This window comes from Mus caroli, chromosome 1 (assembly GCF_900094665.2).
Source record: "Mus caroli chromosome 1, CAROLI_EIJ_v1.1, whole genome shotgun sequence".
Lineage (NCBI taxonomy): Eukaryota > Metazoa > Chordata > Mammalia > Rodentia > Muridae > Mus > Mus caroli.
Genome location: NC_034570.1, coordinates 6,732,245 through 6,744,695, shown reverse-complemented (window position 1 = coordinate 6,744,695; position 12,451 = coordinate 6,732,245). Strand labels below are relative to the sequence as shown.

The window sequence follows — 12,451 nt, the reverse complement described above, 5'->3', positions numbered from 1 at the left end:
AAGGGGAAGGGGAAGGGGAAGGGGAAGGGGAAGGGGAAGGGGAAGGAGAAAAAAAAAACAGACTTAAAAGTTGGTAGAGTCAACTAGACCGTTGTAGACCCAGGTTCTCTCTGAGCCTACATGCAGTCTCCCACACTGCAGTGAGAAAGACAGGAAGCTGCTTCACCCCAGGCTTCTGCCTTCATGATTGTAGGTTGGTAGTTGCAACCAGGGTGACACATTTCCTTGTTTACTTTCAACAAGAAAATTACTCTCTCCCAGTCCCGTTAATCCTTACTTTCTGCCTGACTAGGTCAATTTATAATACATGCCCATCCCCAGATTAACCAGAGTCCCTGGGAGCAATGTAAGACCTATGTGTTAGTCTGTTTTCTGTTGCTTTAGCACAACACCCGAGATCTGGCTATTTATGAACCAAAGAGATGTATTTAGCTTGTAGTTTTGAAGGCTTAAGAGGGTCAGGTGGTAACACAGGGTCAGTGTCTGGCAAGGACTTTTTGCTGTTCCCTTCATGGCAGATTAGCAGAAGGATCAGCATGCCCATGTAGAAAGGGAGGCAAAACAACCCCATTAGCTAACCCATTCCCAAGAGAAAACCACATCCATTGCTAGGGGCTCCATTCCTCTGATTGACTCAGACACTTAGCTGCACCTCCCAGTCCTGCCACAGTGAGGAATTAATCCTAGACCTGATGGCTGGGTCCTGACACAGGAGGAGGTGAGTGTCTGAGAAGGACCATGAGGAGGAGACTGGTCTGGAAGGGCACCCAAAACTCACCACAGTCATTGATTCTGACACCTTATGAAAGACAGCCACAGAAATCCTTTACTATACCAAGTTAGGTTGTATTTTCTGAAATATTTAAAAACTGAACATTGTGGCTTAAATCAATACCAAAAGAAAACCTCTACAGGATTTTCTCTGAAGTCATTATAAAGTGCCCAGTGTCCCAAGTGACTGCTGTTGGAAATGACAGGATGAATTGGTGCCTTGCTGAAGAGCAGCCTGAGGAAAGAGCAAATAATAAGGTCAAATTAAAAGACAAGAAGCCATGTCTCTACAGTGGTAATGATAGGAGGTGTTCCATAATCCCAAAGGTGGGGCCTTTCCCAGATAGAACTCACTGGGCGTAGGAATAAATAAGCAGAAATATTCACTCCCTGGCACACTCTCTGGGCCCGGCACATGAAGGAATCTTTATGAAATAACTTTCATAAAATTATTAAGCAGTAAGACATTGGTGTTTGTCCTGGTTAAAGACTAGAAATGGTTGACTCTAAATGCTGAAAGGAGCCTGATATGGCTGTTTCCTGAGAGGCCCTGCCAGAGTCTTACAAATACAGAGGTGGATGTTTGTACCCAACCATTGGACTGAGCGTGGGGTCCCCAATAGAGGAGTTAGAGAAAGGACTGAAGGAGTTAAAGGGGTTTGCAAGTCTACAGAAAGAACAATATCAACCAACCAGACCCCCGAGAACTCCTAGGGACTAAGCCATCAACAAAGAATGGCTTCAGCTGCATATGTTGCAGAGGATGGCTTTGTCATGCATTAATGGAAGGAGAAGTCCTTGGTTCTATGAAGGTTCAATAGTTTCTCCAGTGTAAGGGAATTGAGGATGGAGAGGTGGGTGGGTGGAGGAACACCCTCATTGAAGCAGGGGGAGGGAGGATGTGATAGGGTGTTTCCAGGCAGGAGGGAAACCAGGAAAGGGGATAACATTTGAAATGTAAATAAAGAAAATATCCAATAAAAAATGTTTAAGCATTGTGGTCAAGGGTATGCCACAGTAGACACCACACACACACAGACACAAGCGCACAAAGAAAAATCCTTCAGGTCATTTTCTAAGATAGATACCCAGCTGTGTTTTTATCTAAACTCAAAACCTAGAGCCTCCCTGTTTATGGTACCAAATTATGGCTCCTGCTTCAGAAAAATACTGTCTATCAGCTTCAGAAAGAATAAGCTTTCTGTTTGGTGAACCAAATGAGGGCATGTGGGGTCCTGTGGATTTCCCTGCTAGAGAAAGAGCTTTTGTTGCTCTGGGGTTACTGATTGTTCCATCACATATCTTACTGGTTTACAACAGAAAATGCTGCATTCTGTCTCCTTCCTGGGTAGCATCCGTTGCTCTCAGTTCTTTGATGAGCAAGTAACAATAAACAAGTCTCCAAAGCCACGCCTGAGAATTTATAAAGGCTAGGATAAAGTAACCATTCTGTTACAAGAATGGAAATGTTGGGTTTCAGCTACCATTTTCAGAATTAAATAATCCCAGAGGTGCTGGATGTTTTTATGTCATATACTCTCAAAAGAAGAACCAATTGCCAGGTTGAATTATCCATCTTAAAAAAAAAAAATAAAGTGTCGCTGTAAAACAGCTCCAGATTGCTTCCTCTGCATGCTGGAGGAGCTGACAGGGCCCCAGATGGAGCTGTTTCTCAGCAAGCTGTCAGGTGATCCATCCATCAGAAAAGCCATAGCACCCAGCTGAGCTGCCTATTGCTGCCAAGATCTGTATTGGGTCAGGTGGGAGAGGCCAGGGTCTGATGAATCTGGAAAAATATAGGTCAGAGGCATCTGAAGCAGAGAGGAAAACTACATCTCAAACTTAAGCCCCACGGTGATATTTAGCATTGTTTTATACTGACTTGACAGTGTTACCTTCTGCTTTCTTTTACATGGATTCCATGACATTGATACTGCAAGGTTATTTGGGATGGTTTTGAGAAAACCAAAGCACAAAGCCGCCTTAGAATAAGGCTGCTCAAAACATTCTAAGTAATTGTCAGCAAGCCAAGAAGTCTTTCCATCCATAGACCTGAAGAAGGTGTGATGAGATGAGAAGGCAAAGTTAAAGGATTGGAAGTGAGCACACGGAGCTAAAATCCATCACCCTTCGGGTTGATGCCTTCCACATTAACCTTACCTCATCTTGGAAACTACCATCCATTCTAAAGATAAAGTAGCGATATAATATGTGAGCTTATATCTTCCAACCCTGATGAAATATTGACAGTGATTCAGACCAAGAAAGAGGCTGCAAGCAATCAGAGGATACCAATAACTGCCCTTAATACTTGAAAAGCTGTACTGCTTTTATTAGAAGCGCAAGAAGTGTCTTAAAAGGGGGAGAGAGAGAGAGAGAGAGAGAGAGAGAGAGAGAGAGAGAGAGAGAGAGAGAAGAGAGAGAAGAGAGAGAAGACAAACAGGCATTTCTTGTTATGGCCATGCCTGCCATACCATTGGCAATATGTTAAATAAACTAACCTTTCCCCTTCCTTTGCAGTGATAAAGTGATAAGACTCATCCCCAAATCTGAAGAGGAAGCACTTGCACTAAAGAAAATATACCACCAACTTAAGGTAACAGATCTTGCACTGTCCTGTGGTCAAACCTGTGTTGTGTTGGCTGACTGGGGTTGAAACTCGAGATGAATAACGAGAATAATTAGACAGAGGAAGTAGGTAAAGAGATGGTGTGGAGGAGCATTTAAAGGAGAGTGGAATTCTGTCAAGACGTAAATTATTCTATACACTATTCACATAAGAGAACCCTGACGATCCATCTGCCAGGTATGATGAATGCTTCTTGAATACTGTTGTGTTCCCATGAGCATCTGAAATATTCTAGAAGGGGTAAATAGCCATATTTTCTTTGGGCTTGTGAATTTAATTGACCGTTTTCAGAACTCCACTTTTCCTTTTTGAAATCTTCCTAGAGCATGCCTACCGTCTTGTTTAGATTCAGACTTTTAAATGGAAATAGGTTGGGGAAGATGGACCAAGCAGTCAGTCATTAACTCTGTTGTATTTTGAGGGCCTCCTCAGCAAAGGCTGAAGGTGCTGCTTATTCACACTCTGATGGTTGTATGGATTTGGAGTAAGGGTCTCTCACTATTCTCTTCCTGCTTAGTTATTGGCTTCAGCTAAGAACTTAAGGTGAGAGGTGTGGCTATTAGTTCTCCTTCATGGGGCTGAAATAGGCCAGTCCATGAAACATATGGTATTTGAGACTTCATTCTAAAAGATGGTAACGCAGATTGCCAGAGGGCCTTGTTCATCTTTATCATGGCACAGAGATGTTTTCTTTAGGCGATGGACACACAGTCCTCTGGGATGCTGGTCTTAGATGATGTGGGAGGGAGGACGCCTTCAAGGTGGGTGTTTGTCATTACCATGCCTTTGATCTTTCATGGCTAGCTTGGTTCTTCTATTTGGCATCTTCCTTGTAAATATTGCACTTATTTGCTAATGGGCCTTTGAACTCCTAGGTCATTGATCTCCTTTTCCCCCTTCTTTTCTTACCCCAATTTAAGTAATGTTATCTTTTCTGCAAATAATGGTTGTTTTACCAAACCCCAGAAAGACTTGTTTCTTAACACTCCTCCCCTTGAGGGGCCTTCCCTGTGGTGCTAACATTAACCCTCAGCAGCAAGCCAGGACTATGGGCCTCAAAATGTTCTTCTGACTCTAATAACCAGACACTTCCCAAATTTCCCACCAGGGAGCTAAGCACTGCAAAGGCAGAAAGAAAATTCAAGTAGGCCTTTCCATCTCCACCCCATCAGTTTAAATACAGCACAGGGAGAGTGAGATCACCCTGACTCCTGTTTGAGGAAACAGCTAATCTACATCAAATACTGGAAAGAAAAGGGTTATATCCATGATGTCAGTCAATTTATACGATAGGCCTTAAATTATATAAGAAAAAACTGAAGACTGGGGATCTAGGTCAGGAGTGGTTTCCCAGCACACATGGTACACTTGGATCAATCTCTAACATGGAAAAAAACTAGAAATGTGAATTAGATTCCACATTTATACATGTGATGGTCACTTGCCATTAACCAGTACAATACAATTGCTTTCACAAAATATATGGAACCCCAGAAGGCCACTGGCACAGAAGGCCACACATGTATACTATGACTTTTACATGGATGGTGAACTGGCTGGTTTTGGGTGTCAACTTGACACATCTGGAGTTATCACAGAGAAACAAGCTTCAGTTGAGGAAATGCCTCCATGAGATCCAGCTGTAAGGCATTTTCTCAATTAGTGATCAAGGGGGGAGGTCCCCTTGTGGGTGGTGCCATCTCTGGGCTGGCAGTCTTGGTTCTATGAGAGAGCAGGCTGAGCAAGCCAGGGGAAGCAAGCCAGTAAAGAACATCCCTCCATGGNAGTAAAGAACATCCCTCCATGGCCTCTGCATCAGCTCCTGCTTCCTGACCTGCTTGAGTTCCAGTCCTGACTTCCTTGGTGATGAACAGCAGTGTGGAAGTGTAAGCTGAATAAACCCCTTCCTCCCCAAGTGCTTCTTGGTCATGATGTTTGTGCAGGAATAGAAACCCTGACTAAGACAGATGGTTATTGTTGTATGACAAGACTTATCCTAGGGAGTTGCAACATGTGTGTACATCTACTCACCCCAGGTATAGAGAACCTATGGCAGACCAAAGCACAGATCCAACATTCAGCTTGGCAAACCAAGTTTTTATTGAGGCTACTTTACAGGAGAATGGGTGAGCAGTCACTTATAGAAGGAGAAATGACTCAAATGACTGTATCACCAAAGCCCACCCCAGCATGAGTAAATGTTCACAAAAAAAAAAAAAAAAAGCTGGGAACCTGGAGCACACTACACAGTCTGCACGCAGCTCAACAGATTAGAGAGTATCCTTTCCAAGTGACTCAGCTGGTCTAAACCAATTAGAGGCAGCCTGGCTGGCTTCTGCTTCTTCTAGGCAGCTTGTCCTCTCTCAGAGTCTTCTTTGCAGCTTGGCTTGGCTGAGACTGACCTTCAGAGGCATTTATTGCTTACTCTTGGAGGGAAGGGCCTGATGAATCTGACCAATTTCTGGGACTTCCTCTTTTGAGCAGTTTACCCTCTGGCTTCAAGTTTTCCTGAACTAAAATTTGAGGAGGGAATTCTTCAATCTCAGAGGAAACTTGTGTGGTACAATTAGAGTAAAACATTCCTTAAAACAGCATTCATTTAGTCTTTAAGGAAAGAGTTCAGCTTGGGAGATGTCTTGTTGCTACAGGAGCTTAGAAGACAATTAAAAGATGGGTGGAAGAGCAGCATCAAGCAATGGTCTTGGGGACTGTGATTTTCATGAGGCCTCACGTGACTCACTGTGAAAGCATGCTCACAACTGTGATGTACACTGTGAAAAGCTAGGAGGCAGAGTCAGCAGAGGGGAACAGTGTATGAGTCAACCCAGGGGAATCCAGGTACAGCTCCCTCCCCACCCAAGTCCTTCTTAGTCCTTTATGTCACACCGAGCATACCTAATTCCCACAGCAATGGGCTGTGACAGCACATCTGCAATGGTGCCTGCAAGAAGACTCACAAGAGACTTGGTGCCTGTAGTTCTAATGGGAACCTGATTATGTCATGCTTTTCCTAATATGTAGCAAAATTCCAGATTCCTAGAGGAAAGCCAGGTTTTTGGCATAAATCATACTTATACAAACAGCACAGGCACACGGAGTTGCAATTCTCTGTGGCACTGCTAGGAGCCCTCTGAAAACTAGGCTCCTAGATGCTGGCCTTAGGAAAGCTATGCAAACAGGACCTTCTAAAGACAGCATCTCAGGCTTCTCTGTTGAGTCTCTTTTCTACATATCTTCCTTTCCTTTCTCAAGTAAGGTAGTTTTCCTGAACTAGAATTTGAGGTATTGAACTTAGATAACTTTCTCCCTAGAGGCATCCTCCTACCTTGATGTTACCTTAAATCATTTGAATTATTTTACCAAGTGATCATTTCCCACTGTGGAGAGCAGAAATTCCAGGCAACTAGAGAAAGCACTCTGTAGGGAAAAAGGAATTAACTGTATCATCTTCTGCCCTGTGGAGCTCAGAGGACAGAATCAGGGCCACTGCAAACACCTTGCACCTATGCAGCAGTCTTAGGGAAAAGAAGGATGAGTGGCCAAGGAGAGTATTGTCTTTCTTTTCTCCTTTCTCCTACAGCAAGATGTAATTGATAGAATTCTAATATGGTCCAGATCTCTCCGCCCTTCTGCTTCTGCCCTCCAGAATAGCTTCCCTAAGAATAGGAAGGGATAGGTATCCCTTTGGTGATGTTATAGTATAGAGCAGAGGGAGACTATCTGGGGTAGGCCTGAGCAAATCAAAGAAATCTTCAGAAGCAAACAGTTTTTCTCCAGCTGTTCACAGAGGAAGAGGTCAGAGGAGTGTTCACAAACTGCTATGCTGGGAGCCATTCTTGAGAGTCACAAACCAAGAATGACACTGGTCTCTGGGATGTGAGGATTCCCAGCTGAATAGTGAAATGGAGGCATCAGTACTACAGATCACAGGACACTGAGGTCCAAATAAGAATGCACCAGAGTCCTTTCTTGGATGCTTTGATTTTAGCCCCTTGAGATTCTGGAGAAAATTTAGGCATCTGGGACTGGTCCACTGATCTGCAGGACTGTGAGATAAGTGGGCTTTGTTTGAAACAGCTAAGCTGATGTTGATTTATCCTAGCAATGGAAAACAGACTTGGAGTACAGTAACCACCTACATCCTGCATTTTCTCTCTCATTCTCCTCTGCCACAGCTCTAAGTTAATTTTCCTGGTTTCTCTGGCTATAACCAAGACTCTTAGGGAAACTGAAACGTGATTCACTGACATGCTTAGGCTGTAAATTCACAATGAATGCCTTATCTGAAACATGATCAAATGTAAAATGTGCATACAATATTGAATGGAATCTGAGAACTCTGGTCACCACATAGCTAATTAGACATAGAACTGCTATTACAAAGCTGCTTGCTTTCCTAATTAAATTTTATTGTTTTACTAAAGAATTGAAACAAGAAAGTTAAACAGAAAACCATGCCCCGAGAGAACTGGATTGAGAAAGCACTAGCCAATTAAATTGTTAATTAAGACCATAACCATGGCTTAAATCAAGTTATGATGGAAGAGGAGCAGTTTACAGGTGAGCAAAATTAGAATTTTCTTTGTTCTGCCTGCAGTTCCTTACCAGCTCTTTGTGCTATGAAGGAAGAGAAGTACCTTCATGTGAGGCCCCAAAGTGTCTCCTATGTAAATGGCACATCCCTGCTGAAGGAAAACGAACGATATCTCTATTTCCAGATTCCACATGAGGCAGGATAGGATAGGACAGGATAGGAAATTGTCCTGTTGACACAAGACCACATTTTCCCATTGGAGCATAAGCTCAAAGTCAGCCAGATGTCATTGACAGCCATACTAAGAGTCTTGAGATCCCACCCCAGGAAGCTAAGCTCCCCACGAGGAAGGCTCCACCCAGATGTGCGTGAGAATAGTTATCTGGAGTGTAGGTCCTCCTCACCCCGGTTTTATAATGCTGTGCTGTAGTGAACAGATATATCCTCCAATACTCACGAGTGCACTGAAAGTCATACAGCTAGACGGTAGGAACTTTAGAACCCCTGTAATCGCTGGACATTCATAAATTCAGACATTCAACTAGATGGTTTTTATCAACTGGAAAACTTGCAAGGGAAAAAATGGATGGTAGAGCTCATTCTATGGGAGTTACGGGGTCTCAACTTTATTAGAAGANCATTGTCTGGTTGTAGAATCAATATCAGTCTCCCTCTCCCCTCTCCTCTTTCCCCTCTCTCCTCTCCTCTCTGTCATTCTCTCTCCCCCTCTCCCTCCCTCTCTCCCTCCCTCCCCTTCATCCCCTTCCTCTCCTCCTTTTCCCCCTCTTGTTCTGCACTTTTGCTCATTCCCCAAACAGCATTTCTACATATAGTTACAGCTTCCCTCTAATAGGCAATCCTCCTGTTTTCACCTCTTGAGTGCTAGGGTTACCTGCATGGCCAGATGATTCTAAAATCTCTTACTCGTCGATCTAAGAAAGAGGATTCCAGGACTGTCCCCTGAATTCTTGGTTTAAGCGTGTCCACATCCCCTCGTAGGTAACCCATAGAGAGTAATCTAGATGTTTCTAGAAAAGAACTTTGTAAGTATATTTGCATTCCCAAATCAGTTGATCATAAAGTAGGGAGAGTATTCAAGTGACACTGACCCAATCAGGTGAGCCCTTCAAACGTGAAATGTTTAGTTCCACCTGGTATGGGAGAGGACATCAGATAGGCTTATTTTTGCCTAGAAGAAATCAAATACTGGGCCTGGCCATCTGGTGACTAATAGTTGGTGAGAGTGATCCTTATCTAGCAAAAAGAACATAGGACCTCATTTCTACAACCTCAAGAAGTGCATTTTACCAAAACTGGTGAAAATAGTGCACTCTGTATTCCTGGCACAAGCTGATGCATTGATTTTAGCCGAGAGATACTCTAAGCAGACACTCCAGATTTACCATGCCTAGACTTCTGACCTACAGAAAAGGAACAACAATAAAGCCAAGCTACTGAACCTGAGATAGCTCAGTAAGAAACCAGCACAGCAGCCTTAAATAGCCATGAACTGATGCTCTGGCTGAAGATGCCTTTCAGAAGAAAGGAAGAAAATTGGCTTTTCGTTTTTATGTCAAAAGCTTTGTAATCTGTGATTGCTTCCCCTGGTGTGAGATTTAAAAAAGGGAAGTGCCTGATAATCTAAGCTAATTGTCAAATGTGGTTGTGGATTCAAGTCTAGACATGTGATCTTGACGTGTTGCTCACATTTTTCTCCTTCCTTGTGCCTGTTCACAATTAGTAAATCAAACCTCACTGGCATAGTGAGAGAAACTATAGTTTGCCATGGAGGAGTGCATTGGAAGCATTTTTGCAGAAGCTTTCCTCAGCATCCTGATAATGGCGATCATGGTTTCCCCAGAGACTGTTAATGATGCAGCTAGGTTGGTGGTATGATCTCAGGCTGGCACCAACACTGTGTTTCCTTCCTATTTTCAAGACTTGATCTTACTGAATATCTTTTGGATATTTTGAGTTTAGTTTTTAAAATGTTCTTGCTGGGCAGTAGAAACTGCCTTTTCTGAGGTGCTTGACAGAACAGTTAAAATGAGATGGCACTCCAACAGGGTCTCATAGAAAATGATCTTGATAAGGATACAATCCTCAACTCTCACAGCCTCCCATGCACACACAGCTAGTGCTCTGCAGGCTGAAGCCTGGAATAAAAGAACAAGTAGGCCATGTGCATCATTATCTCTATGGCTAATCCAAGGTGATTTATTGTGGAGGCTTTGGGCTCTGAAAGAGAAAGAACAGAATATTCACTAAACCCAAGTGTGAGACTTCACTTCTGCCACAATCTATTTGCCAAAGTAGAAGGTAATCCCATATTCAAAGAGTGGAAAGAATATCACCACACCAATGCAAACAGGGTAAGAATCTGTGGTTATTGTAATCTACCCATCCTCCATCCATTCCTAACCTATACACATTCCAAGCTCCAAATCCCACATGGAAGCTATCCTTACTGATACTTTCCTAGTGTTGGCCCTGGTCCTCTTTAGAATAAAATATAAAAGGTTCCCAGATATTCTTCCTGTTGGTATCTCACACACACACACACACACACACACACACACACACACACACACACACTTCTACTTGTTCCTGACACTCTGGGGAAATAAAAGTCTTAACAAGTTGCCTCTATTTAACATTGTCTAAGTATCCCCCATGACTAACAGCAGTAATTTATAACCCTAGCCACACATGGAAATCCCTATAAAGATTTAGTTTTCTTTGAGGTATTAAAGGTTGACCCAGGACCAATGAATAGATGGTAGAATCTATTGCCTAGATTCATCCCTAACACAACTTATTTTTGTTTTGTGATACAGTCTCACTAAATTTTTCAAGTTGACTTTGAACTCACAGTATAGCCCCCATACAATCCTTCTGCCTCAAATTCCCAACTATCTGAGAATACAGTCAAGCACCATCATGCTTGGCTCTGGGAAACATTTTATAAAAGGCTCAGTGCCAGACATTTTGAATCTTTGCTCAAATGATTCTTGGCTATTAGTATTTATTAAACACTTTAGGATATTTAGCATATAGTCAAGGAAACAGACTACTAGTCCATCACATAGATCCTTTGGTGTGACACATTGGCCCTTCAAGATGACACCTGCCTGCCTCTCTGATAATTTCTCAGTATCTGTCACTAGTTAGTCTTACTGCACTAAATGAAGTTTTTCAGCCAACTGCTTCTCTCAAGTTGACCATTTCGTGAATACTACTCATCTCTGAAGCAGAGGCTAAAGCACCAGGTTCTCCTGAGAGTCTTTGACTGGCACTGGATTCTGTGGCTAGCTGTGCCATAATATCCATATAACTATGTGTTTGCTACCTGCAATCACCCAAAAGACTGACCAGATCTCACCAATCTAAAACATGACATTTGTGTGAATGTGCATGGTAGATAGGGAGACATCTGCACAAGGAAAGGATTCTAAAAAAGAGTTTACATATCTTGTCTAAAGAAACACAGCCCAATTATGGCTCAGAAGATGCCTTTACTAGTTCTCAATCCATCTTTCACACTATACATATTTTTTCTAGGTCATTATAGGGTACCATTTAAATTTGTTTTTAAATTTTGGAGACAAAATTTTGTGTTTTGTTAATTGTGAACTTCTCAACAATACCATTTTTAGTGGACTGTAATACATGATGAATGATGCATGACTTGATGAAGTAACCTTTCAAAAGATAGTTATGCTTTCTGTGACTGAGGTTTCTATCAAGTGTACAGACTACTTTGCTGTCATTTCTTAGACATATGACATTAAAACAGGCTTTGTATATACATCAGCCATAGCTACAAAGACTTTACTTAAGTCCTGATTTTCTTACTGGATAAATGTGAAGTCATTTCCCTTACCTTGGCTGGTTTTAGATGTCAGTGTTGATTAGAGATCAGTAGAATATGGGTCCTAGGATCACTGTTGGAGAAGTGGACCTCTACACTAATGGCCAACATCAAACACAAGCATTATGAGCAAGTGCCAGTGGCTAAAGGAATAGACATTTGTCTGCGTGGTGACTTACATAGGAGAAAGGAAGAAAGCAGTTAGCATTGTGACCTCCCAGAGAAACACTCCTATCATTTGCATACAGACTTTTTCATGTACAGGAATATCAGGTTTCAGGTTGCAGGAATATCATTAAGTTGCCTACTTTCTCTGGCCCTGTATTTCTTCATTTCCCTTACCAGACTGAACTTTCAAAATAAAGGATTGTACTTTACTTTTCTTGTTGTGTTTATGAATAGATAAAGGAGAGAAGGAATATGTTTGGTGGAAGTGTAGTTAGATATGGGAAAAGGGGGAGCCTCCATAGGCCCATGCTGAGGCATTCCTTCCCCCTGGGGGACCAGTCACATGATGGTATAGTATACAATAGAGTTTATTCAGGGCATGGGAGGGGAGTTGAGAGGGCAGTAGAGACAGAGAAAGGCAGAAAGGCAGAGAGAGAGAGAGAGAGAGAGAGAGAGAGAGAGAGAGAGAGAGAGAGAG

General features: G+C 42.5%; 1 protein-coding gene across 1 annotated transcript in view; it reads left to right on the top strand.

The window, feature by feature from the left end:
• Positions 1-12,451, top strand: part of Cpa6 (carboxypeptidase A6) — a 364,349-nt gene that overhangs the window by 119,941 nt on the left and 231,957 nt on the right. Inside the window, exon 2 of the mRNA XM_021160312.1 lies at positions 3,292-3,367. Within this exon, the coding sequence (XP_021015971.1) occupies positions 3,292-3,367 (76 nt within the window). The remainder of the gene's footprint in view (positions 1-3,291; positions 3,368-12,451) is intronic.